Source organism: Apus apus, chromosome 15 (assembly GCF_020740795.1).
Source record: "Apus apus isolate bApuApu2 chromosome 15, bApuApu2.pri.cur, whole genome shotgun sequence".
Taxonomy (NCBI): Eukaryota; Metazoa; Chordata; class Aves; order Apodiformes; family Apodidae; genus Apus; species Apus apus.
The window spans coordinates 1,294,220-1,318,665 of record NC_067296.1 but is presented as its reverse complement, the minus strand read 5'-3'; the positions used below and the strand labels follow the sequence as shown (position 1 = coordinate 1,318,665).

General features: G+C 44.5%; 1 protein-coding gene across 3 annotated transcripts in view; it reads right to left on the bottom strand.

Annotated features, from left to right (window-relative positions):
* Positions 1-24,446, bottom strand: part of CPNE1 (copine 1) — a 43,784-nt gene that overhangs the window by 6,063 nt on the left and 13,275 nt on the right. For all 3 annotated transcript variants that reach the window (XM_051633502.1, XM_051633501.1, XM_051633503.1), the window contains 12 exons: positions 10,909-11,037; positions 10,246-10,425; positions 9,442-9,516; positions 9,148-9,219; positions 8,478-8,561; positions 7,725-7,814; positions 3,138-3,236; positions 1,911-1,997; positions 1,753-1,812; positions 1,283-1,416; positions 612-666; positions 486-537 (listed from right to left, as the gene is read on the bottom strand). In XM_051633502.1, coding sequence (XP_051489462.1) covers positions 486-537; positions 612-666; positions 1,283-1,416; positions 1,753-1,812; positions 1,911-1,997; positions 3,138-3,236; positions 7,725-7,814; positions 8,478-8,561; positions 9,148-9,219; positions 9,442-9,516; positions 10,246-10,425; positions 10,909-11,037 — 1,117 coding nt within the window. The remainder of the gene's footprint in view (positions 1-485; positions 538-611; positions 667-1,282; positions 1,417-1,752; positions 1,813-1,910; positions 1,998-3,137; positions 3,237-7,724; positions 7,815-8,477; positions 8,562-9,147; positions 9,220-9,441; positions 9,517-10,245; positions 10,426-10,908; positions 11,038-24,446) is intronic.

Here is a 24,446-nt window from a genome sequence, read left to right as displayed (position 1 = left end):
TCTGTGTCACTGAATGCAGAGAGAGCTCTTAATCTAAGAGGTCATAACCCATCTTAGAGAGCAGCTGGAACAACCTCCACTGCAGAAGATGGCTATAAAGGCAGCCCTTCAAAGATAACATTCAGACTTGTGCATTGCTGATGAATTAACCATGGTCTGTCACAGCCTCAGCAGATGGCTGCTCTGGAAGCATAACCAGCACAGGCATGTTGCTGATCTGAACCCACTGCCACCCACAACATACCAGAAGTGACCAAAAATCTGAGCACAGACTAACAAACAAAATTAAGCTCCATCACTGGAGCTTACATAGATGCAGAAAAGTCTGCATCAACACACAGCCATTCTTGTCAGCATCCAGGTGAGATTAAATCTAGTTTGCTGTATGTCTTGGTGCTGCATCTGGTTTTCATCAGTTATGAAAGAAATACAACACTTCAAGATCTGTCCCTCTCAGTGAAGTATTAATAAAGAGATGTCCTTACCTTGACAATAAGGGTTGCTGGGGTTGAAGTTCAAAGCAAACTCATGAGACACCTAGGGAAGGGGACATTACAGTCAGGGATTGCAGACATGGACAGAGCAAATGCCCTGTGCTGGGAAGGCCCTACCTGCCAGTTAGGAGGAATCTGAGCTCCAAACCCAAACGCAGGAAACAGCTTGTCCCTGGAGAAAGAGGGCAACAACAAGAAATGAGAAAGAGCAATTCTTCAATAACTCACTATTCTTTTTTATTCCCAGAAAGCAGCTGGAGCCCAAGGCTCAACTCCTGCCACAAGGAATGGGTTCACCACGTATGGCCACCCTCCACACAAGGGCTGACAGCTGCAGAACTTCTCTCAGGGCAGAACCCCATGGGACCCTCAGGAGATTCTGAAGTAGCAAGAGAAAAGCAAAGCCAACCCAGCCACAGCCTGGCTAAAGGCCAGAGCTGACAAACATGTTCCCCTGGATCAAACAGGGAATTCATTATCTGAAATGCACCATCAGCAACAAGGGGTTAGTGATCAGCTACAGCAGCATCACAGTTACCCAGTGCCACAGAAGGGCAGACCTGGAGGGACAAATCAAGTAGATATGCCAAATCACTAAGGGCTGCCACGGCCCTCCCTGGCAGTGGCAGGAGCAGGAGCAAGCAGCTGCAGCTCCTGAAGGGATCCCCAAAGGAAAGGCAGCACCTCAGTCACTCGAATGCTACAGCTCTGGAACAAGCCTTGGTCCCTGACGTACCCCGTGACACATTTCTGATGCGGTAGCTGGAGCAGTTAAGATCATTACGTACGTGTCATAATCCTGGACTACACTCCCCACACTCCAGATGGCAACCAGGTACTCATTTACCCCGTCTGGGCTGATGTAGTGAAGAGAATCAGGTGACCTGGGATCCCCGTTGGAGCCAGTGAAGTCTACACCCACCTAGCCAGTCAAGATGATGACAGCAAGTCACTGACACGTCCCACAGGCTGATGAGAACGAACCACACCCAGAGCAGAGGGTTAGAGCAGGCCTACAGAGCTCCCTCCTTCCTCTGATGGACTGAACCCATTTCTCAGAAGAAGTTTAAGACAACCTAGTTCCATTAAAGTTGATCACAGAAAGTAAAAATGGAGTATCATGTGCTTTTTGCACTCTCCAGCCCTGCAAATTCACACTGCGTTTGCAGCCATTCACACTGCAAATGAAACTGCTCATCACTCCTTCCTTGCTCTTGCCCTGTCATCTCTCCAGATGTGCTGTGGGGAAAGAACTCACCGTGAAGTTAATCTGGCAGCCTCCCATCACATAGTCCAGAAACGAATATTCTGTCTCAATCTAGAGGAACAGACAGACAGTGTTACACCTCCTCCCCGTAAGAACATTTCATTACCATCAGAAAATAAAAAAGTCAAAACCAAGAAAAATCTTCCTACCTTGCAGGATTTTATCCTAATGACGCCAGAGTTCTTGTAGCTCTTTTTCTTTTGTTTTTTCTCAGGATGAATGCATTCAAATTCCACCTACAGAAATTAAGCACACAAGAAAGAAGTTCCAAAACATCTGGACTTACAGCAGGGCCAATTATTGAAGCATCACACCATTGCAGAGCTACCCAAACATCTGGCAGAATTCTGAAACTTAATTTTCAAAAGGTTTGCAACTACTTTGGCTGCCATCTGGAGAGTCAAATGGGATGTTTTTGCTACCAGCAGTGGGCAAGACACAAGGGAAAACCTCAGAAAAGTCTCTCTCCTTTACAACAAAACTGATATTCTGTGGGCAGACATGGAATAGGGTCATTGTATCAGAGGGGAAAAAAAGTTAGTCACAAATATGAGCATTTCTCTTAATAAAATCAGGTTCTTTTTCCGTTAAGGAAAGGAAATGCACTCAAACAGAAGACAAGGAGTGGGGGAGGCCAAAAGAGCTGCAGGCTCCTACAGTGTTTCACTGCTTTGTTTCACTCACATTAGTTCTGATTTCACATGGGTGAGGGTAAAAGGCAAGAATCTCCCACCAGCCCCGGGATTACACCCACAGTTCAAGGTGCCTGGCAACTGGAAGCAGCCTTAGGCTACGCCTGGTGTGCAGCTTCATCTGTCTGAATTCAGGGGAGACCTCTCCATGAGAATGAGTGTTCAGGGTTTCACTGCAGACAACAGAGAGAAACCGGCACCACCAGCACATGATCCAGCTTACTCTGAGCTGGATGCCCAAGACAAGGTAAGAAGAGTGCCCCTTGGAAGCTCTGATCTCTCCAGAAAGGGGACCAGAGTGCTCATGAGGGTGACCAGCTCAGGCACAAGTGCTGTCTGAGCCAAGCCCTATCTCTGGACTCAGCAGGTAAAGCACAAACAAGCCCTTTTATTTCCACTTGACTCAGCAGAGGCAAAAGCAAAATCAAATGCTGGGAAAAGTGGCTGGCAGCCAGCAGACAAGGGGCTCAAGGAAGTCTTTAGGAACAGGAATGGTAACAGTACCCATGGAAAAGAGAGCACACCAGGTTTTATTCTTCCCAGATGTTGCCCTAGTAATAGGAAAATTCGGACAGAAAAAAAGGCTTTTGGAAGTAACAATTAAAAACTCTGAGGTCAATATTGAAAAGGGTTTGAGGAAAGGCAGCATTAAGGACTAAGCCAGGGGGGGCTGGGGAAGCTCACCGGGGAGGTGTTCCCTGCTCCCTGCAGCTGGGCCAGGCTGGTTTCAAAGGTGCCGATCAAGTCGTGGGAACCGTCGCTGTCGTGATCCGCACACTGCACCTGCAGGGGACAGCAGGGGCACAGCTCCTGCCTCAGGAGAAGGGCAGCTGCCCAGCACAGCCCCCTGCTCCCAGTGGCTCCCCGCTGTCCCCAGTATCACTCACTGAAACCTGAGGGTCAGAGGGACACCCAGAGCACATCGCAGGTGAAGGGGGATGTTCAGCTGCCCACCCCTTTCAGTGCAGGCAGTGAAAGTTTCATTAAAAGCTCTCCCAGTTTAAACCCAAGAGATTAAAAAGAAACCAAAAAAAAAACCAACCACAAACTCCATGAAAAGGAAACAAAACAACCCCCCCTCAAAAAAAAAACAAAACAAAAAACCACAACCAAAATAAACAAAACCAAAACAAACACACCACAAAACCCCCACCATTTCACAGCCCAGATGTATCCCAGTGAGATCCTTCTGGACAAGATATACAACTGGGAAGAAGCAATTAAAAGCTGGTTAGCTAAGCACTTTCTGAATATCCTCTTTCCTTCTGCCCAGCAATAGCATCGGATTACAAAGAAAGTGCAGTTTCCACAGAGCACCAAGTCTGTCTTTCTTTGCATCTTACACCAACCAAATTATAAATTCTTAATTAATAACCAGTCATGTTTCAATCAGCGTGACAGTTTCAGAACTTGATAATGCAAAAGAGCAATGCATTTAAAAATAAAAATATGCTAATAACTATGGCCCAGAGCAAACACAGTAAGCCAAACATTGTGAATAGCTCCCCACAAATCAGCTGCAAGGAGCATTTTTAACATGCACAATACACACGACAGCAGAAGACAAGTAATTCCAGAAGCAGTCAATCAAGGAACAGTTTGTGAGTAGCTGCTTCTTTCCCTGTGGAAGTTTACATGCTACACACACTCAAAACCTCCATCTTTCCAAGACCTGCCTTTAGGAATCAAGAAACTGATGTTACTTTGGTATAAACCACAGAGACAGTTTTCTCCTCAGGACACAGGGATGAGATGAACTCGTGGGTAACACCTTGATAAGGATGTCAAAGTCAATGGCTGGATATCCAAATTTGAGACAAGGTTCTTTTAGGACTACCTTGATCTTCCACTGCTAGGAGTGGGAAACCTACACAAAGAGCCAGGTGAATTATGGCCCTATCCAGCCACCTACATGGGAAGCACCACGTCATCCTTCAGACTCTTAAAGGGAAACAAGATCACCTCAGAGACTCTGCTCCCCTTCTCCTCCTTAACCTTCCCAACCCACCATCTTTCCACTCCTCTCTTCTTCACACTCCACCATAGAATCACCAAGGCTGGAAAAGACCTTTAAGATCACCAAGTCCAGCCTATGACCAACACCACCACATCTCCAGACCATGGCACTAACTGCCACCTCCAGCCTTTCCTGGAACACCTCCAGGAATGGTGCCTCCACCACTTCCCTGGGCAGTCCATCCCAATGTCTGATCACCCTCTCCATGGGGAAGTGCTTCCTGATATCCAACCCAAACCTCCCCTGGAGCAGCTTCAGGCCAGGCCCTCTCCTCCTGTCACTGGTTGCCTGGAAAAAGAGCCCAGCCCCACCTGAGCACAACCTCCCTTCAGGTGGTTGGAGAGAGGGAGAAGGTCCCCCCTGAGTCTCCTCTTCTCCAGGCTAAACAACCCCAGCTCCTTCAGCCTCTCCCTGTAAGACTTTCCCTCCACCAGTCCCTTCACCAGCCTCGTTGTCTCCCCTGGACCTGCTCCAGCACCTTAATCTCCTTCTTGCAGTGAGGGGCCCAGAACTGGACACATACCCAAGGAGAGGCCTCCCCGGTGCTGAGCACAGGGACCATGACCCAACTCCCACCCTCCAGCCTGAATCATCATAGAATCACGGAATGGTCTGGGTTGGGAGGGACCTTAAAGATCATCCAGTTCCAACCCCCTGCATGGGCAGGGACACCTCCCACCATTCCAGGCTGCTCCAAGCCCCATCCAACCTGCCCTTCAACACTGCCAGGGATGGGGCAGCCACAGCTTCCCTGGGCAACCTGGGCCAGGGTCTCACCACCCCCACAGCAAAGAATTTCCTCCTCATGTCTGACCTTAATCTCCCCTCTTCCAGTTTTAAACCATTACCTCTTGTCCACCTCTCTCAACATATCTGACATTTAAATATCACCCAATAGCATCTGGATCATGGCAGGGAGGCCAAGGAAGGTGGCTCTCATGCAGAAGCTGGGGTGCAGCCTCCTGGTGTAGGGTCTCCTTCAAACCAAGTCAACTGGAGAGCTGCAGGAACCTCAGCAGCTGCCACCTCCACCCATCTCCTCTCCCCTCCTGCTTGCTGCTGCTCCCTATTTCAGCCCCACCAATGAAGTGATGTTTAGGACCAGTTTTGTTACCAGTTCACAGCATGATGCAGCTTAAAACAAGCCTCTTCTTGCAAGAGTTTTCTAAAACTGGCCATGATTCACTGTAGGTTGCCCACAGTGTGGTGCTGCTGCAAACAAAATCCTGCTAGCAAAACTGCATAACACTGTATAGAATTATTTATTGAAAAACTGTTTCTTTGCAAATAAACTATCCAGTACTCATTGTGAGCCCTGGAACACAGCCAGTGGCTAAAAGGCCCCGTTCATCTATAGAAACTTTCACAACTCACAGAAAATGGATCTGCCTTTATGTATATGATGCCACAAAAACATGGACTGGCAGCTTTAGTCCCAATACCAACACCCACAAATTTCACATTTGCTATTTCCATTTAATTAACTATGGGGGAGAGACACTACTTTCATTTGCCCCTATTTTTAACAAAACTGCCAAGAAGATTAGGCTGTGTCACAAATTGAAGTTGTTCTTAGTACAGAACAAGGAGAACATCACTCTGCATCACAATGAAGAAAGAAGTACCAGAATATTAGGTGGCATTTGATAAAAAGATTAATCTTCAGGCACATATTCAGCACATATTCCTCATACGTAGCTGGCAAAGCTGATGTTTAGGGGATGCACCAAAATGGCTGTTCCCAGGTTCTCCCTTCACTGACTACAGTTATTTCAGGTGTAATTGTTCCTATGTAAATTTTTGGAAGCCTCAAGAGGTTCAGAGCAGCAACTACCTGATGAAAAATGAAGCACCAGTGCAGTATTATATTCTTCAGTGCTGCTTGAGGAACTCCTGCCTGTCAGCCTGGATTCCCCTTTCTGACAGGCTGCCCTGACAAGAGGCAGTATAATCCTTTTCTTCACAGTGAAATTTAACAGATTATCTGCATATGTATCAAGAACTTTGGCTGAAACAAACTATCAGCAAAAAAAATCGATCCCTGTTAAGAAGCAGGTCATTCCAAAGTGAATTCCAAAGCACAGAAAGCTCCTGGAAAACACAACAAAAAAATCCATTTGGACTCTAGGAAATACAGGCTCCTGGGTAAGCCATGCTATCTTATGCCAGTTTGAAAAAATGATAATATACATCTCCTTGCCATCTCCTTTCCACTTTTGCTTCTCACTTTTGGACCAAGATGACTTCTTCCTGCTCTAAGGCTGATGACTCCCCAAAAATAAAAGCTCATGAACACCATTCAGCACGTTGCCACCTCTCAACAAGCCCAGCACCCATGACCACTTCTTTCCAGGTTAATAATCGTAGTAATTCTTTGGACCTGCCATGCTGCACAAATGCAAACATCAGGAGCACACACACTTTTTGCTAAACCTTTCAGGTAAAACCTCCAACATGAGATTTTTCTTCACAGACAGAGTGAGGCAGGAACATTCTGCAAATGGGACGTGATGAGGAGTTGGAGAAGCAGAGACTAAACTCACACAGAACAGTCTATGGATTTAAATGTTTTTACCTTATCAATTGCTTAGAACATAAATTAGCAAGTTAATTTGCTAACAGATTTTCCTTTGCAGAAACTTATTCAAAGATCTAATTGTTCTGCTACCACCTCCACAAGCCAGGATCAGAGACAACTAGTCATCATATACAAAAGCTCAAGGAATTGCAGTTCTGACTCAAAAGCAAATCTCTAACTGGAACAGACAGAGTCAGGACAAGCCTGTCAGTCTCATGAACAGATGAATCTGACAGATCTATTGAGGTCCTCTTTATGTCAGTATCCTAAGCCACTCAAGATTGCCCAACATAGATGAGCTTCTCAGTTAACTTCGAAACAGTGCTAGAAAGCTGTAATTTAAACAAACAAAACCCCAAGAAAACCCCCAAAACCAAAACAACAACCCTAGGAACCCAACATGAAACCCTGGCCAGAATACTGCAAAAATCAGTTTTAATTCTCCTCATGACAACCTGTTAGGAAGTATGTTGATTCTGCATTTCTGGCTTCTGTTTGACAACTCATGATGTTTTAATACAGACTTAATAGCCATATAATGACTTATCACACTACCAATCTAGAAAGGGAATCTAAACATTCCAACATGACTAGACAACCTGATCACTCACAGTTAACATCAACCAAGAATAGATTTGTTCTAACAACAAATAATGAGAATTTCTCAAGGCCATACCTTGATGGGTTTATTAAAATCTCCACCACAGAAGGTCTGCAAGGGAACACTGAACTTCCTCCAGCATGGATTTAAGTTGTTCTTAATCACCTTAAGAAAAGTAAAGCGTAACGACATGTGAGGGATGTGGCATGCAAGTCAGTAAGAAACCCAGCACAAGGGTTGTGCATGGCTATCTAAGAACAGACACTCCAACCCAACATGCACAGGCAGCCAAGCAAAAGCTCTGTAAGAAAGAGAAGTTGAGGGCAAAGTTAACTTCCAGAGCCAAGCCAACCTACCAGCTCATCACCACTGCATGGGAGGACACTCCTGCCATGCTTCTCACCTGGTGCATGGTTGGACTCATCACTGAGCCAGCTCAATCCAGACACCAGGCAGCAAATCAACTATATTCTGCCAGGTCACCATTCAGCACGTTGCCACCTCTCAACAAGCCCAGCACCCATGACCACTTCTTTCCAGGTTAATAATCGTAGTAATTCTTTGGACCTGCCATGCTGCACAAATGCAAACATCAGGAGCACACACACTTTTTGCTAAACCTTTCAGGTAAAACCTCCAACATGAGATTTTTCTTCACAGACAGAGTGAGGCAGGAACATTCTGCAAATGGGAAGTGATGAGGAGTTGGAGAAGCAGAGACTAAACTCACACAGAACAATCTAGCATGAGCAGGAGTGGGACTCCCACTTTCAGCAGGAGTAAACTGTCTGATCAACTCCAGAAAAAACACAAGCAAAGAAATACTACCTCTGATCTGTACACCAGCTGCCAGGTTCCAGCATCACTCTGCCTGTAAAACTCCAAAAATGGATCTGATTTACCTAAGAAATCCTGCAAACAAAAACCCAAGAGAAGCAATCAGCCTCCTATATTTTAGCCAGATGAGAAAAGCTGGCTAATCAGAACACAATTCTTCCAAGAAAGCATGAAGTCAAACAAACAGAACATTTGCTTTCGTCTCTTTTATTTGCCAAGACTGCCTCCTCAGTCCATTTTTGTCCCTATAAATCATGTCATCTTGCTGACCAAGCAGTGAGGTCACTAAATCCCTGGACTGGTCTTTGGCTTAAAGTAACATCTAGGCAGCATATCTAAATTTCCACCTTTTCTGTCTTACACACATTTTAAAAAAGCTCAGTTCACAGCTACAATATTCATTGGAGATAATTATGTAACTGAACTGTATTAATATATAGAATATTCCAATGCTAAAATAACCCTGCAAAAGTTAAACTTGGCTGTGGAGTTTCTGGTTTCAGATTGTGGTTTTCAACATGAAATTGTCTCCAGTTCACTATAAGCAATGAGACTCAGGGAGCCTCTTTTTGTACATGGATTAACTCACTAAGTTGAACATTTGCCAAAAGGCACTGTCAGTATCACAAGAGCATACAAAAGAGTTTTAAAAGATCAATACCTTTTTGTCCAAGTTTTGGGCTTCAATCTCCAAGTACACAACCCTGGTATCTTTAATCTCCTCTGCTGAAATCTGTGCCACAGAAATTTTTAATGAATTAATTAAACAAGAAACCCAAAGAGTTTTGCTCAGACTCTGTCCATGAAAGAAACTGTATTTACACATAACTATGTTTCCTGGGCATGTGTAGTATTTTAAGATAAACTGACAGAAAACCAGAGATGTTATTACTTTGTCCCAGAGAACATACGAAAGACTGAGGAAGCATTTTTTCTACACAAAAGCCTTACTTACAGTAATGGTGCCCTTTCCTGCTGGCTTTCCCTGCTTCAGTTCCAGTGGTCGGGTGAACACCGAGCTGGACACAACCTAAGGTAAAAGACAAATAATATAAACATCAAGTTAGACAAACAGCAAAAAATTACTCTTTAGGAGCAAAACTCTCCTAAAAGATCTAAAAGGAGTTAAATGCATTTGCAACAGTGACAGCCATCAGAGCCTGTGCTCCTGAACAGTCTGAAAATGACCTTCTCTCACTACTCACAGAACAGCACCCACTAACCTGTCTCCAAACTTAACTTTAGCCTCCTATTTTGCTACCCCTGAGACACAAGAGACATCTTCAGCACAGGTAGCCAAAAAGCTATTAAAAACAAAAAAATACAATTTAATTTATCAAGCCTTTTTTTAATAATATGAACCCCACTTTCCCTCTCCTTCCTACCTACACAAACCCCTCCTTTGGAAACAAACACAGGATCTCTAACAGCCTTACTTCCCCAGGCTTCCTGCCTGGTGACCACTCTGTGAAGGGCTCCCCAAGCACCAGGCCTTCCTTACTCCCAAGACTGCTGTTGGTGCTACAAGCACCTCCAAGGTTGAGCAATTCATTGCAAACCATGGATATTTCTAACCTTCATCTTCTAACTGGCACAAAGACTTTCTAACTCAACAGTAACACAAACCAACCTGTTCAACAAGACGTTTCCCAATTCGAATAAGCTTAAGCCTTTGATAAAGCAGTCTTTCACCCCATTTTATAGTAAGCCAAACACTTGCTGCTACTTTGTAGATCACTTAACACAACTCTATGCACACCTGTCCCAGCGTGCACTCGATCCCTCCGAGGTAGTCATCATCATTTAAATCAAAGGACTTGTTATCAATATCATACACGCCGAATTTCAGCTTCTGCACTTTCTCAAAGTAGTAATCCACGACCAGTTTCTTGCAGAACTCAGGGTCTTGGCAGTTCTTGATCCTCTCCGTGCGATCTAGCTGCACAAATACGGAAGCAAAGCCATTGGTGCTGGTTAAGAACCTCTCTTTCTGCCACACAGCTTTTGATCTGTCCCTCTGGGCTGGCTGAACACAGAGAGCAGCCAAGCTCTGCACCCTGGGCCCAGCTTTGTGCTCTGTGACAAACCAGGCCCCTGCTGACCAACTGTATTGGGTAATAAATGTTAACGTATGGAAAAATGTTGAAAATCAGGTGGGGAAAGGCTGGAGGAACACTGTGCTGTGGCCTGCATGCTCTGGGGTAAAGGGAGGAGGACAGGCTGTATTGCAACAGGTAAGGGAATGTCCTGATGCAACGCTAAGCAAATGTATAAGCAATTAATGAAACAGTCTGAGCGCAGGCAGGGGGGATCTCCTGGACTGCAAAGCTGAATTAAGCACGTTAAAGATTAAACAGGCTCGCTAGGCACAGCAGGGGCTGGGAAGGGGAAGGGCGGGCAGCCCGGGCAGAGCCGCGCTCACCTCGGCCCAGCGGCCGCCGCCCGCGTCCCGCAGCAGCACGCAGAGCGGGTCCGAGCGGGAGCCCAGGTCCTTGTCCAGCAGGCTCCGGCAGGACACCGACAGCTCCACCCTGCACACGCACCCGGCCATCTGCGGGCAGAGCACAGGGTCAGACCCACCGCACAGCCCCTCAGGGCTGCCAACGGCGGCGCCGGGGCCGCTCACCCGCACCGACCGGCACCGGCACCGACCGGGACCCGCACCGACCGGGACCCGCACCGACCGGGACCCGGGGCACCGGGCAGGCCGTCCCGGAGAGGAACCGGCCCCCAGCCCCCTCAGCAGCCCCGGCGGGCGGAGCGGCGCCCGCCCCGTCCCCTCCCGCACCCCCGCGCTTCCACCGCGCTCTGCCCGCGCCTCCGGCCCGTCCCTCCGGCCCCGCGGGTCGGTGAAGCCGCTGCCGCTTCCCGGGGCCGCTGGTCACCAGCTGGTCCCGCAGCCCCGGGCACACAGACGTGCCCCCGAGCGGTGCTGCCTTCGGAAAGAACCGTATCGCCAGCTGGGAACAAGGTGATCACTACATTTTATTATGTATCCCCTGCTGCTCAAGCAGCGGCTGCAGCTCTCGACACGGAATTCAGGAGACAAGCCTTGAACACACTCAAGAGACCGGGCAGCTCCAGAGCTCCACGTGCTTCAACCGTGAGCATTTCAGACAGAAGCTCCTTCAGAGTTAGGAAAATAAGGAAATAATTGTTTGCTCTCTGCAGTAACTAAGCATCCACATGGTGCTCTCACACTTGCACGGTGTAAGTATTTCTCTCAATGAAGAGACAAGCTTTTATTAGACAATATTTAATCCCTCAGACCGCCCAGCCTGCAATCTACCCTGGTCAGATGTTAATGGCATCACTTCACTCTGCTTGGCTCTCGGATGCTCCGGGGATGGCTGCAGGACCAGACCAGTGCTCAGTGAGAATCAGCAAAGCTTTAGGCAGAGGATCATAGTTCATCTTTCTGCTAAGGTCATCATCATCTGCTTTAACACCACCATTTCCAAAGAGCCTAGTCTGAAGTAGTCTGGTCAGTCCACTTCAGCTGCTTTCAGCCCCGAGTCACAGAAGAAACCATTGTCTTTAATAATACATTCCTCCTAAAATCCCCAGTCACAGGTATCAGGCTGTTTCTTCACCTACACACACCATTCCACCAGACCAGCCTACACCTCACACAGTCACGTCTACACAGCCTGCAGTTCCACAGACAACGTATGTGTTTGTGTGACACCAGCTGTTTGACAAGCCCAGGACAGCCAGCCTTGGCTCCAGTGCCAATATTGCTCCTGTTTTCCTCTACCACAACAGATTTCTGTACCAACAGGAGAGAGAACCAGAAGCCATCTCTCCCCAGCAGAGCACAAAGGATCAGAAATCAACCTCAAAGAACCAGCCCCCCACAAGCTTCAGCATCCCCAGACAGCAGCTGTCCCTTTCTAGGAGGAAGCCACTACTGCAGGGCTCAAGCTGCACAGAGGACAGGTCTGTACATGTCTTTCCGTGTTATAAAGACACCGCTAAGGAAAAGTTAAAAGTTTGAGATGGGAACTGTTGAAACACACAAAGAAGCCAGGAGGTGAAGTGATGCAAGCCCTCAAGCCCAACCCACCTCCCAGCTGCTGTCTGAAGCTCTTCTCCAGATTAGCAGCAATGAAATGATGAAAATACTCTCCACTGCTTCAAGGACTTCTCTTTCAGAACAATAACACCCAGAGGACTCTCTCATCCTACTGTTTTGGATTTAGTAAGAACACAGTACCTCTCTTGAAACACAGCCCAGATGTTCTGCTGAACCTCTGGGAAGTTACAAAGCCCAAGGGATCCTTTCCCACCACATCCTCCTGCTCCATGTGGAGATCACAGGGCACCAGCTGATGCAGTGACAACCAGGACACAAGAGAACAACCAGGCTGGTTGTTCAGAGCAGCTGAGCAGAACTGTTCCTCTAACAGGCTGTACTCCCTCTCCTCAGGGGTAACAGGAGAGCAGGTTTAACAACTATAGACAGAACCCTTATGGAAAGAAGAGGGACAGCTCCTTATCAGATTCAGATAAAAGATTCATGTGAAATCTAAAAACGCTGGTTTGAACCTCAGCCAGCAATTGTTTATGTATTGCTGCCTACAGACATCCCTGAAGAGCCCACACTTTTTTTTCACAGCTTTCTGTATGGTGTTCCCCAGTTTCAATCCACTCCTTGAATTACAGCAGCAGAAAATCCTGATCACAGACTAGTCTGGGTATCTCAGCAGCAAGAGCAAAGGGTAGGTGGTCTGTTATGACACAACATCCACTTCAGTCAAGCCTGAAGATCTGCTTAGCCTCTAGGTAAGCACCTTTACCCAGTTATCCTGCCATGCTCTCAGTGGGAGAAGTGCAAATCTCTTGAAACCTGCCTGGATCTGAAAAGCCTAAGAAGATGAACAGCTTAACACATTCTCATTCCCAAACACACAAATACTGAAAGGGAAAAAAATAGTGGAAGTTTCTTGGCAATTAGGAAAATTAGCCCCAACTTCAGTTATCTTTAAACAGAATTTAATGATGATAACCACTGCCTCAAGCATTCTCTTTTCCTCCTAAAGCAAGACTTCTGGAACTTAATTTTCATCCTCCATAGTAACCTGTATTTTACTATAGTAACTGCATCTCTTTTCCTATAAAAAAGGAATTGTTTATATGAAATCTATCAGTGGAACTTCATGTTCACCTCCCTCTGTCAAGGCTCTGCTGACTTCCTCTGAGAGGAGTGACCATCCTGAAAGCTCCGACACTGCTGCCCACGGGACTCATGCTGAGAGCAGCCCAGCACAGCCCCCAGCCCTCTTCTCTTCCAGCAGAAGCCTGCAATGCTTTCTCTTAAGCTTCTGTGTTCTGAACATCCACACAACTCTGCAACATCTTCTTGCTATTTCATCACTTTGAAAGCACGTGCCAGTGTCCCACGGACCAAGCAGCAACACTTCCCCACTTACCAGCACAAGAGACAAAGGTTCTAGTGGTCACACAACCAGAGCACACAGGCTCTGATCCCAGGCTACGTACAGCTTGGTGCAATTAAACTGAAAGAACTTGAGGTTTTATTATTTTTTATTAATAGCCTTCCTTTCTTCCTTGGCATGCACTCAAAGAACACCGGTCTCATTCAGCTTGCAGACTGAAGTCAAACATTTCAAAACCAAATTTCTTCTTGTTCCACAGAGCTTCTGTAGGGCACTTTTATATCTGTTCACACACAAAATTAATTTAGCTTTTAGACTTGCAACAATTAATCTTTACTATTACTATTATTTACATTTGTTGCAACGCTCAAAACTTTGTTTTCCAACAGTTTCAGAAACTCCAAAAGTCATTGAGTTCTTATCTTCCCCCCTCACAACCACCCTTGATAACTACTACTGATGTCTGTTATTTAAAACTTCTGGTTTGCAAAAGACAACATATATTTCCAAAGGAAAAACAGCAGCTAAAGCAAATTGCTTTCCATACAGGTATTAAAACATTACATTTATAAAGGATTTATTATAGATTGATCCTTAACAGTTTGCAACAAAAATAGCCATTTCTCCAACTTACCTGCCACTGGCAGGTTAAGGTACAGCATGACCTGGAAGTCACAAAACTATTCTAGCAGCAGAAACGCAATTTGCCAAGCAAAAATCAACTCCAAGCATGACCATACATTCAGACCTAACACGAGGCACTGGGAGCATCACAGCACGGCGGGTTCAGAAGGAAAGGCACCATTAGCCCTGGTAAGTGCTGCTGTCAGCAACAGCCTGCAAGATCACACCTGAGGCCATGTTACACCTCCACAACCACCAGCTCATATGGACAACAGCCACACAAACCAGGTAACCTTTAAGAAGTGCTCAGGCAACTAAGCTGAGGTCCAGTGTAAAAAGTCAAGATTATTTTTACTGTGCATACCACCTCTTCCCTGTAAAGCAGATCTTGAACTCCAATAGTTGTGTTAATACACATGGAAAGATAAATCCTGTATTTCCAACAAAGCTGTTTTACACTGCATTGAAGCACACCAATAAAGAAGATAGTCCTAAATAACCAGAGACCAAAAAAATGCTACATTCCAGGCAAATCATGTAGGAGATCCAGGTTATACGTTGAGAAGAATAAGGAATTACGTGCTACTTTCTGAAGTTTCATATAAGCTTTTCAGAACTTCCAAACCTTTTCACATGATTCTATAGAGAAATCAAGTTCCTTTCACACAGAAACATTCTCTGAAGTAAACAAAATCAACTTCCCAGACAAATCTTATAATAGAAACGTATAATTATTATTACAGCAATTCAACTTAACCAAAGCTTGAGAGCAAATCAAATCTAAGAGAAGAAAGCACTGTCCACCTGTGCTTGAAGGAAGCTCCAGAGCAGGAATGCTCCAAGATTTTAACTGTCCCTCTCTGCAGCAGGGGGTGCCACCATTCAGTTGATTAATGATCAAGTGTTAGATTGCATATGGTGAGAATTAATGAATTACATTTGTTTGTCTATGCTTCCAGACTGCACCAGGCCTGAAAGCTGGAGGCTCCACTTCCCCTTTAGGCTGAGGGGGGATGGGGTGCAGAAGGGGAACACAGGGTGAGAAGGGGGATGTGATTCAGATCACCCACTACTTGCAGCTCACAGAACGCAGGGAGTCACCCTGAAGGCAAAAAGACCCTAATAGCTTCATGGCATCAAACACCATCACCAGTATTTTTAGTAGTGCCAGGAGCAATGTCTTCCAGGGAGAAAATCATAGAATTCCAGACTGGTTTGGGTTGGAAGGGACCTTAAAGATCATCTAGCTCCAACCCCCTGCATGGGCAGGGACACCTCCCACCAGCCCAGGTTGCTCCAAGCCCCATCCAACCTGCCCTTCAACACTTGCAGGGATGGGGATGTTGCATTATCCCAGAATCCAGCTGAGTGGGTCAGCTGGGTTTCATTGCTCCATGTGAGATGGAACGCAAGAAAGGATTTGGCACCAGAAAACCTGTAGTTTATTCCTGACTAATCACACTAATACATTCTCATCAACTACACCCCTCTGTATGGATACTCAACACGCTCCTTAACTTGACTTAAGCTTGAGGCTTTAACACACATGCTTAAGGACAGCTGACTGCCAGTGACCTTATTTTGTACAGGGCTGACCATAGCTTCTGCCTTACATTGTGCTCACCAACAACCCTGCCAGCAGTATGTACCAACTGCATGTTTCACTGTCTTGGCCTTATGCTACCCAACAACTCCATAAATATACCCAACACATGTAACAGAACATCCCGGTTCATAAATCCTGCACTTCAACAACCTAATGCAGTCTCCTCCTTGTCTACTGCTCAGTTTAACCCCATAACTTGCAGTTATCACCCTGCTTTCTTCAACACAGCTTCTCTCTCCTCCTGCTGGGATCCCTGAAGGTGCAGACCATCAGAGCAATGCTTCCTTGGACCATCAGCTCAGTTTTCAGGGGACAGCCTGTTTGGGGTTTTGATATTAGAGAGATATCACTGGTGCCCAGGTAGTGTCAGCATCACTTTCTAAATGTATTACCAACATTTCTAAAAAATCTAAGGTTATCCTGCCTTCCTAAACCCCACAGGGCTCTAAAAAGAAATCATCAAGCTAGGGTTTTTTATTTTAAGCTGAGATTGAGAGTCTCATGAGAAAGACCAGAGTCCACAGAAATCATTAGTAAGTACAGCCTCTCTCCAGCACACCGGATCTTCCATGGGCCACAAAGCCTCACGTCACAGCCCAGAAGCTCTGCAGACTATATAGATGGCTATAATTTTTTCTACCATTTCATTATTCCTGGGGGTTTGAAATAATGACAGTTAAGAACATCATTAGTACCAGCAGATATTAACTCAGTATTCTCTGCACTGTCTTCCAAGTTATCACCATACACTTTGACTGATCAATCAAAACTTCGTGGGAAGAGTGTTAAATAACTGTTACTGCAAATTTGATATAAAACCTGAAACAAAAGGCATTGCTAATTGTTTAAAAAAGAAATAGAATATTGAATACTGTTAAGAACACCTTTCTAACCACACTGCTCTGGCAGCTTGATTCAGTCCTGGGGAGGAATGTCCATGGTCCATCAGAGAGCCTTAATTTCAGGGCTGGGAGGATGGACACACAGCAGTAAAGCTGCCAAGTGTTTCCTACAGGGCGCAGTGGCAGTGTTGAGGCTGTGCTCTCAGTGAACCATGCCCAGACAGGACCAGAGGTGAGCTGAGGCACAGCCAGCCAAGCCTTTCTGGGCTCCAAACTTGACTGCAAGCCATCTGCAAAGAGGTTACTGATCCCTGGGCACCTGAGGCTCTGCTGGATATACACAAAATTATGACCTAGTTCCACTTACTGAGTTGTCTCCACATGAACCTGAAACTCTGGTATCACCATGAGGATTTGGGTTTTTTTGTATCTGGAAGCAGCCCATGGGTATAAGTGCTGAGCCTGCACAGTGGCAACCTGGCCTCCTAGAGGGTCACTGAATCAGACTGAGCAGCACATTGATTTGGTTGAAAAGGACCTTTAAGATCACCAAGTCCAATCGTTAACCCAACACTGCCAAGTCCAACTAAACCATGTCCCTGATATGGTGATAAAGTATCTATACAACAATGTCTACATAAAATACATATCAATACAATATAACAAGGTTACAACAGTTGTTTTTTTAGAAGCAGAAAAAAAAGCCCCCCCAATCACAAATGGGATTGTAATTTCCAGCAGAAAACATGAACAAGAACTTCAGACATTTAATATTCTTTACTGCAACTTCCCCAACAAACAAGAGCCAAGACCCAAGTCTAAGGGAATACCTTCTTCTACAAGTTCATCTTTACACTGTGCAATATTCACCTTTAACTTATGCCCCACCAATACCCCGCTTAATCACAACCAACAAGCTCAAAGAAAGGTCTGTGTGAGCCTCCACTGTTCTGAGAAGTAAACAAACTGAGAGATCAACACTGACTATTTTAAATATTAGGCTGTAATATATGAAATTGCAATACAGTTCAGATCAAGACCTGAACTGAAGCAAAACCTAAGTTACTTTCCAAAGCTCTTAATGCAAAAAGAAAACTCACTTCCAAGTTCTTAACAGCATTTAGCAGCAGGATGTCCAAACCCATTTCCTTAAAAAACTATGTGAAGGCAGGCTGGGGCTTTGGAGTCAGACAGTCATTCAGCTTAAGGGAACCAATAAAGTAGTTAGTCTTAAATAGTCAAACTGAGAAAAAAATACCACATTCTAGGAAAATAATGTAGGAGATCCATGTTACATATTCAGAAGAATAAGGAATTAGGTGCAACTTTCTGAGGTTTTACATAAGCATTTTTGGAACACTACCTGCAATCCTAGAAATGTTCAGACTTCTCCCACCAGAAAAGATGTTTTTCATTTCTTTAACATTCTTTAATTTAGCTGCTTCCCCTCCCATCTCCTGTGATTCTCAAAAATTTATTAATGAAACGTAAAGAACAACTTGGTTGAAAAAGACATAAAAGCTTAACCACACGGACCTTTGTAACAACCCCAAACGCACCACTGTACGTTGCAAGTCTTTGCCATTCTCCAGCCAGGCCTCCTGCTTTCCCTGCCAACTCCAGCTGTTCCCATCTCAGGAACAAATGGCTGAACATTCTGTCCCATGCCCCAACAAATCAAGCTGGCCTTAGCTCCTCCACTTATCAGTCCAAACTCCTTAAGCTGAGACCGAAGACTACACCATATTTCCTTCTCTTTGTTCTTCAATTACATTGCAGCTTCACCTGCATGTAGCCTCAACATAACACTTCTTGCTCATGCATCTGTGGTTTTTTAGGCAACATCTTAGTGTTCATCCTTCTGACCCCTTTAGCAACCTCTGCCCTTCCCCAAGGCTGGAGATCTAAACCATCCTGTAGTTACTCTAGAGCCTGCATGATTTCACTCATTCCCCCAAACGTAGCCATGGTGTCACACAGGTGACTTAGGGGCAGAAATTCAAGGTCCATCTGTTCAGGCTAGTACATACTGTGTGAACAGAACCAGTTCAAAATAAGACCTTAAAAAGAAATATGCCAGCAATACATGTTACCAAACTCTGCTGTTCTATCTGTCAAATTCACACTACAGAAGAACTTGAGTGACCACATAGTACCAATACCCCTTGCCATGTTTGTTTGTACTGCACTGCTGAATGATCACCAAAAAAAGGGTTCAGATACCCCAGGTGAATTATTTATAGACTATTCTCAGTTGTCCTGGAGTTATTACTGCACAGTGACAACTCCTGCCTAAAAAGAGTAGGGCCATAAAGCAGAAGAGACCTTTAGGTTCTCACACATCACAGAATCACACTCGTCACGTTATATAATTCAGGCTTCCTTCTTTATGGACTTTCATCTTGAATCTAGCTCCTCATGAAATACAAAACAGAAAAAAATCCTGTAATATTGCTTCTGCAGCACTCCCAAGAAGCCAATTTCTTCAATTTATTCATTCCAAGTTCAGCTGTTCTTATGACAACACTGTCTTTCAGCTCTTCTTTCTCCTTTTGAGGACAGGCTTCTTTTTAAGAGATTCACACCCCCACAATACTTTTCTGCCATTTAATTATTACCATCTGTAGTATGACTATCTTCACTTCTCCAGCCTACTCTGCTGCAGAAAAGCAATGCTTCAAAACAGAAAAGCCTACAAAAAACACCACCACAAAAACATGACATCAAGCAACCAGAACAAACAGAAGGATTTGGCAAGGGATTTTAAAGTTTTTTCTCTCCCTCATGCAGACTAACAACAGAAGTATTTAAAGGCCACAGAACACCACACTGACCTGTTATGCCTTTTCTGTTCTCCTCCACATCCAACTTCTCCTGCCAGGGTACCTTCCCAAGAGCACAAACCCATTACAATGACAGATTCAAGCTATTTCACTTCTTTCAGTTCCAAGGAGACCAAAATGACCAAACTCCCTGCATCCAGGGGCTCAATAATCCCCAACTGCAAACACACAGGTTTCCTCATGAGCTTCTTTTCCATGCCTGCTCTCTGTAGTATATGCCCTGCAATGCTTTTCAACCTATATCCTCAAAGAAGTCTCTGGTTCTTAAATCTGAACTTGCTACAAAGGTGTTCCACATCCTTTAAAACACATGGTCTGCAAGTGAAGAGCCAGAAAACCCCTACAACCCAATACTGGCAAGCCTTAGATTCTCCCACAGGTGAGCATCTTTATTTTCTCAAAGTCAAATGAATAATTCCAACAGTTGTTGTTTTTTTTAATAAATATGAACAAACTAAGGCAGAAAGTTCTCTGAGCTTTTGCTAAGAGATGAGACCTCTCTGACCCTCCGAGACCTCTCTCATTAAAAACTTGGGAGTAAATTTAACAGCTATAAAAACAGAAATTTAATTACATTTAACCTAAGTGGAGAGACGTGGAGTTATTACCATGAGGTGGAACCTGGAAACGTGGGTTACATGTTCTGTGGGCAGCAGAGCACTATCTGCACTGGAAGAGAGCAGCTGAATAACCGGGCCAGGAAGCAGCCAGGACAAAACACAGGACAGGCTCAGCACCTTGGCCATTTGTTCATGGCACATTCTCCAACAGAGTTTTGATGTGTTCTGCTACAGTAGCAGAAGGATTTGAAGATCACAAAAAGATTAAACAGTATCTACTTTCATGTTATACACGTAAGTGGCCCTGGAGTATGGGTTGCTCACAGACTTTCAGAACAAGAGGTTCTTACTGCTTTGTCAAGATGGAAGAAGCCAGGGAGGAAGGTTACACACTGCACCACCACCCCATGGCTGGCACAGAATTTGATTCTAGGGATTTCTCTCACCTTTCACAATAACAGAATTAAATTACAATACTAGTCGTACTCAGTCAAGTCACCACACTGAAAATAGCTGATATTAAAGATAAATAACATTGTCTGCAGACTCATAGTAAGATTTATATTATTGTTATTGCTTAAACCAAGGCATTTTTGGTTTCAGAAAACTTACTCTTGTTTCTGCTTGAAGTTATTTTTACAGGCACAACTAAGAACAAATTTCAGTATGAAAAGCAGAAGAAGCCATCCAGCAGAAGAAAACCACTGCCTGCACACCCTCCTTTCTGCTCCCAGAGTAGTTAGGGTAGCCAAATACTACCTTCTTAGTCAATGAAACAGCATGATATACTGCTTGCACTGCAAGGAAGAAATGCCATTTGGATTGTCTTAATAAAAACACAGCGTTAGTTACCCAAAGGGAGGGGTGAGTGTCCAGATGACAAAAAAGGCCTTAAAGTCCAGAACATTTGTGCAGTTTGTCATGGTGTCTTGTATGTAGTTTTTTAGATATATTTGAAAGGTTTTTTTCTTTAAGAGATGCATCCAGGTAACTCAAAACGCTTTCATATCTGCACAGGGGTTATCACTCACCCAAGTGACAACAACTACAGGTGTCTTTAAAAACCTTTGAACAGACTTGATTGTCAAAACCAATTCTGATTTACAATCTAAGCATACACAAGCCTGTGCAGGGCTCAGGTTTTACTGTTGAACAGCAAACCATTTAGATCCATTACATATCTCATACATTCTAACTGAAATTATATTTCACAGTAGTTTAAGAATTCACTGTCTACTCACCGTTTTATTCTGCTCTTTTCCCCACAAGCTCAATGCTGAAGTTTCTGAACCACAAACATTTTTCAGTACATGAGGGCATCACTCTGGGTTTTTTTTCTAAAACTAAAGAGTGGAACTTTGGCCTCAACCTTTGAGCTCCAACTGCACTGATGTTAATGCTGCGGTACCTTTAACATGAGGATGAAAACATTCTGCCACTGCCTTACTGGTTACTCAGAGACAAATTAGCTGTACACAACCACCCTGCACACAACACACTTACCTCAGCTCCTAAAAGCATTCAAGTCCACAGATGAGAACAGCACTGAGTGCTACAAAACCCACTCCATTTATTTGTATGAGACTGGACCCATAACACAGAAGACTGCAGCAATGTGCCTAATTTTACTTTAATTAGCCTGTCTGCTTTTGGAGCTGGTTGTATTAGCATTCCTCAAGAACATGGAATCTATAAATACTGCCCTTCTATTAGAAACATTTGCCTAATAACAAAATGGTATCAGCAACCATCATTTAAGTTGAGCTTCCTGCTCCAACAATCAATGACTTTTCACATTCGATCCTCCCATCAAAACAAGCAGCGACTTTGTTTCTATGGTTGTACTACTGGAAACTAAAGTTTTGTAAAAGCTCACATTATGGAGCACATTCCAGCAAATGCCACCTCAGCAAGGTCATTTAGCACACAGATGCTACCCAGAGGCTTGAAATCTTAGTGAGAGCAGTCCTGTGAATTTTAGCATTAAAATGTTATCAAAATTACCTAAAAGGAATTCTTGAAGTAGTTTAGGTTCTGACTATATTCCTGTTTTCATCCCATAATGTGCCTTCATTTCTATGTGACAAGAAAGCATTTCTAAACTTTCCACTGTCACACAGAGCAACATTATATCCACAAAGCCACCTTAACAGGAAATGGTTGAAATTAATTGTTCTAAGCTATGGAATAGCTCACTAGAAGTCCCAGGTACTGGATACCGTCCTACCACTTCTCTGGTTAACAACACTATATGAAATTCACAATATGAAATTCCAAACTCACTGACCTTCAAGAAGTAGTGACAGGTCCAAAAAGTCAGAATATGCCAACCAAGAGAGTTCTAGGCAGGAGTAAATACAGAGGTATAAAATGAATTCTGTGGCAATTGGACATCTGGTAAAAGGAAATATATTCACTGTTGCAGAAAGTTTACTTCAATATATTCCCGAAGCAACTGGTAACACTTTGAATTAAGGCTGCAGACATGAGAGCATACAAAGCAGCCACCAAGGAGCAAGCTTTGACTTTGCAGCAGCAGTTAAGGCACTCGAGTCAGAATTCATCTGATTGCTTCTCCCCTAGGCTGCCATGCTGTGAATAGATACATAAAACCAGAATGATAACAAAGGAAGCTGGACAGAAGGCAGAGCCAGAGGCTCAACTACACCATCTGACACCTGGGGTCAGTCCAGAGCTATGGCACAGGAATGCTTTTAGGGCTGCTTTTCTTACATATGGTATTTATACCAAGGAGTGAAAAGCACCCAAATCAGGAAGGTGGGAAGCTCTCCCTGCACAAACAACACCCAAATATTCCACATAGTAACAAAGCTCCAGGAAAATTACTGACAAAGGCATCTGTATAGAAAATAAACTACAGTGTACCTACCTGATCATAAGGCAGGGAATGAGCAGCAGAGTTCAATACACAGCCACAAACCTTAAGTGAAATGATACTACCAGCCAACAGATTTTCATTCCATGGGAAAGGCAAGTCTTTCAACTACAATCATGTTCCCACTGCCAAAAAACAAATGGGAAGAGAACCCCTTGAGGTTACTCTTCCTGCAGAGGCACTGACAGTTTCAATTCCTCTTCCACAGGAAGAGTCATTTGCTCTGTACATAAAAATCCAACTCAGGTTTCCCAAAATCATGAAAGAACAGACAGCCACAGAACAGAAGGGAGCATCAGCAAACCTGGAAAGGGCAAAGACGAGCAAACACATTTGGCAACATGGGTTCCAGGCCCAAGGCACTGATTCTGAAAAACTTCTTACAGCAACAGAATTTAGCATCTTTTTATTTTCTTCTTCAAGACCTGCACAGTATCTAAAGAAGCAAACTAACGATTTAACGATTCGTCTCTAGACAAACTGAGCATTTTGTAACATACCAGGCTCAAAACCGCTTCCTTCCAACTATTATCTCGTCAAACATAGAAACTAGTCTTTTGCTTGCACTAGTCTGTATTAAACAGGAATTACCATCCTTGGATTCAGGGTCTAACCCATGTACCCAGATTTTCACCCTATAACAACTGCTCTCAGAGTCGTCCGCTGTCCAACCAGAGGCTTTAAGTGTCCACAATATGCAGTTGTTTCAATTTTGCAGCTCAGAAGGCCAAGCCGGCTGAGGCACACACTGCTGAACGCGCCGAGGACCAACAGCACCCGCTGCAGGAAGCAGCAGCTTTAGAACCACCACAGCAGAAGACTGAGAAGGGACAAAATGCAGAAACTGAAATTGTTCTTTACAGTGAACCCAGCACTGGCATGCCTTGTAATTGGAAAAATATTTTTTCCTAGTGTCTGCAGTCTTTGGGGCACCAGGATTCTCAGCAAAACAAGTTGCTAATTTGACACAGTTTAATCAACAACTTCTCTAAGGACAGCCTGAGCAACTGAGACCTGACCAGCACGTAGGTTCTTTAGAAGGCAGACCTTCAATGTCAACTGGCACACGACTCTAGTCTTCAGTTTTGCATCCATCTTCCTCTCCACTCACAAATTCAGAGCACAGACATTCAAGGAAAGCATTCAACGCTAGGGAAGGAACATCCAGTAAAGAGGAAGTATCCAGTTTT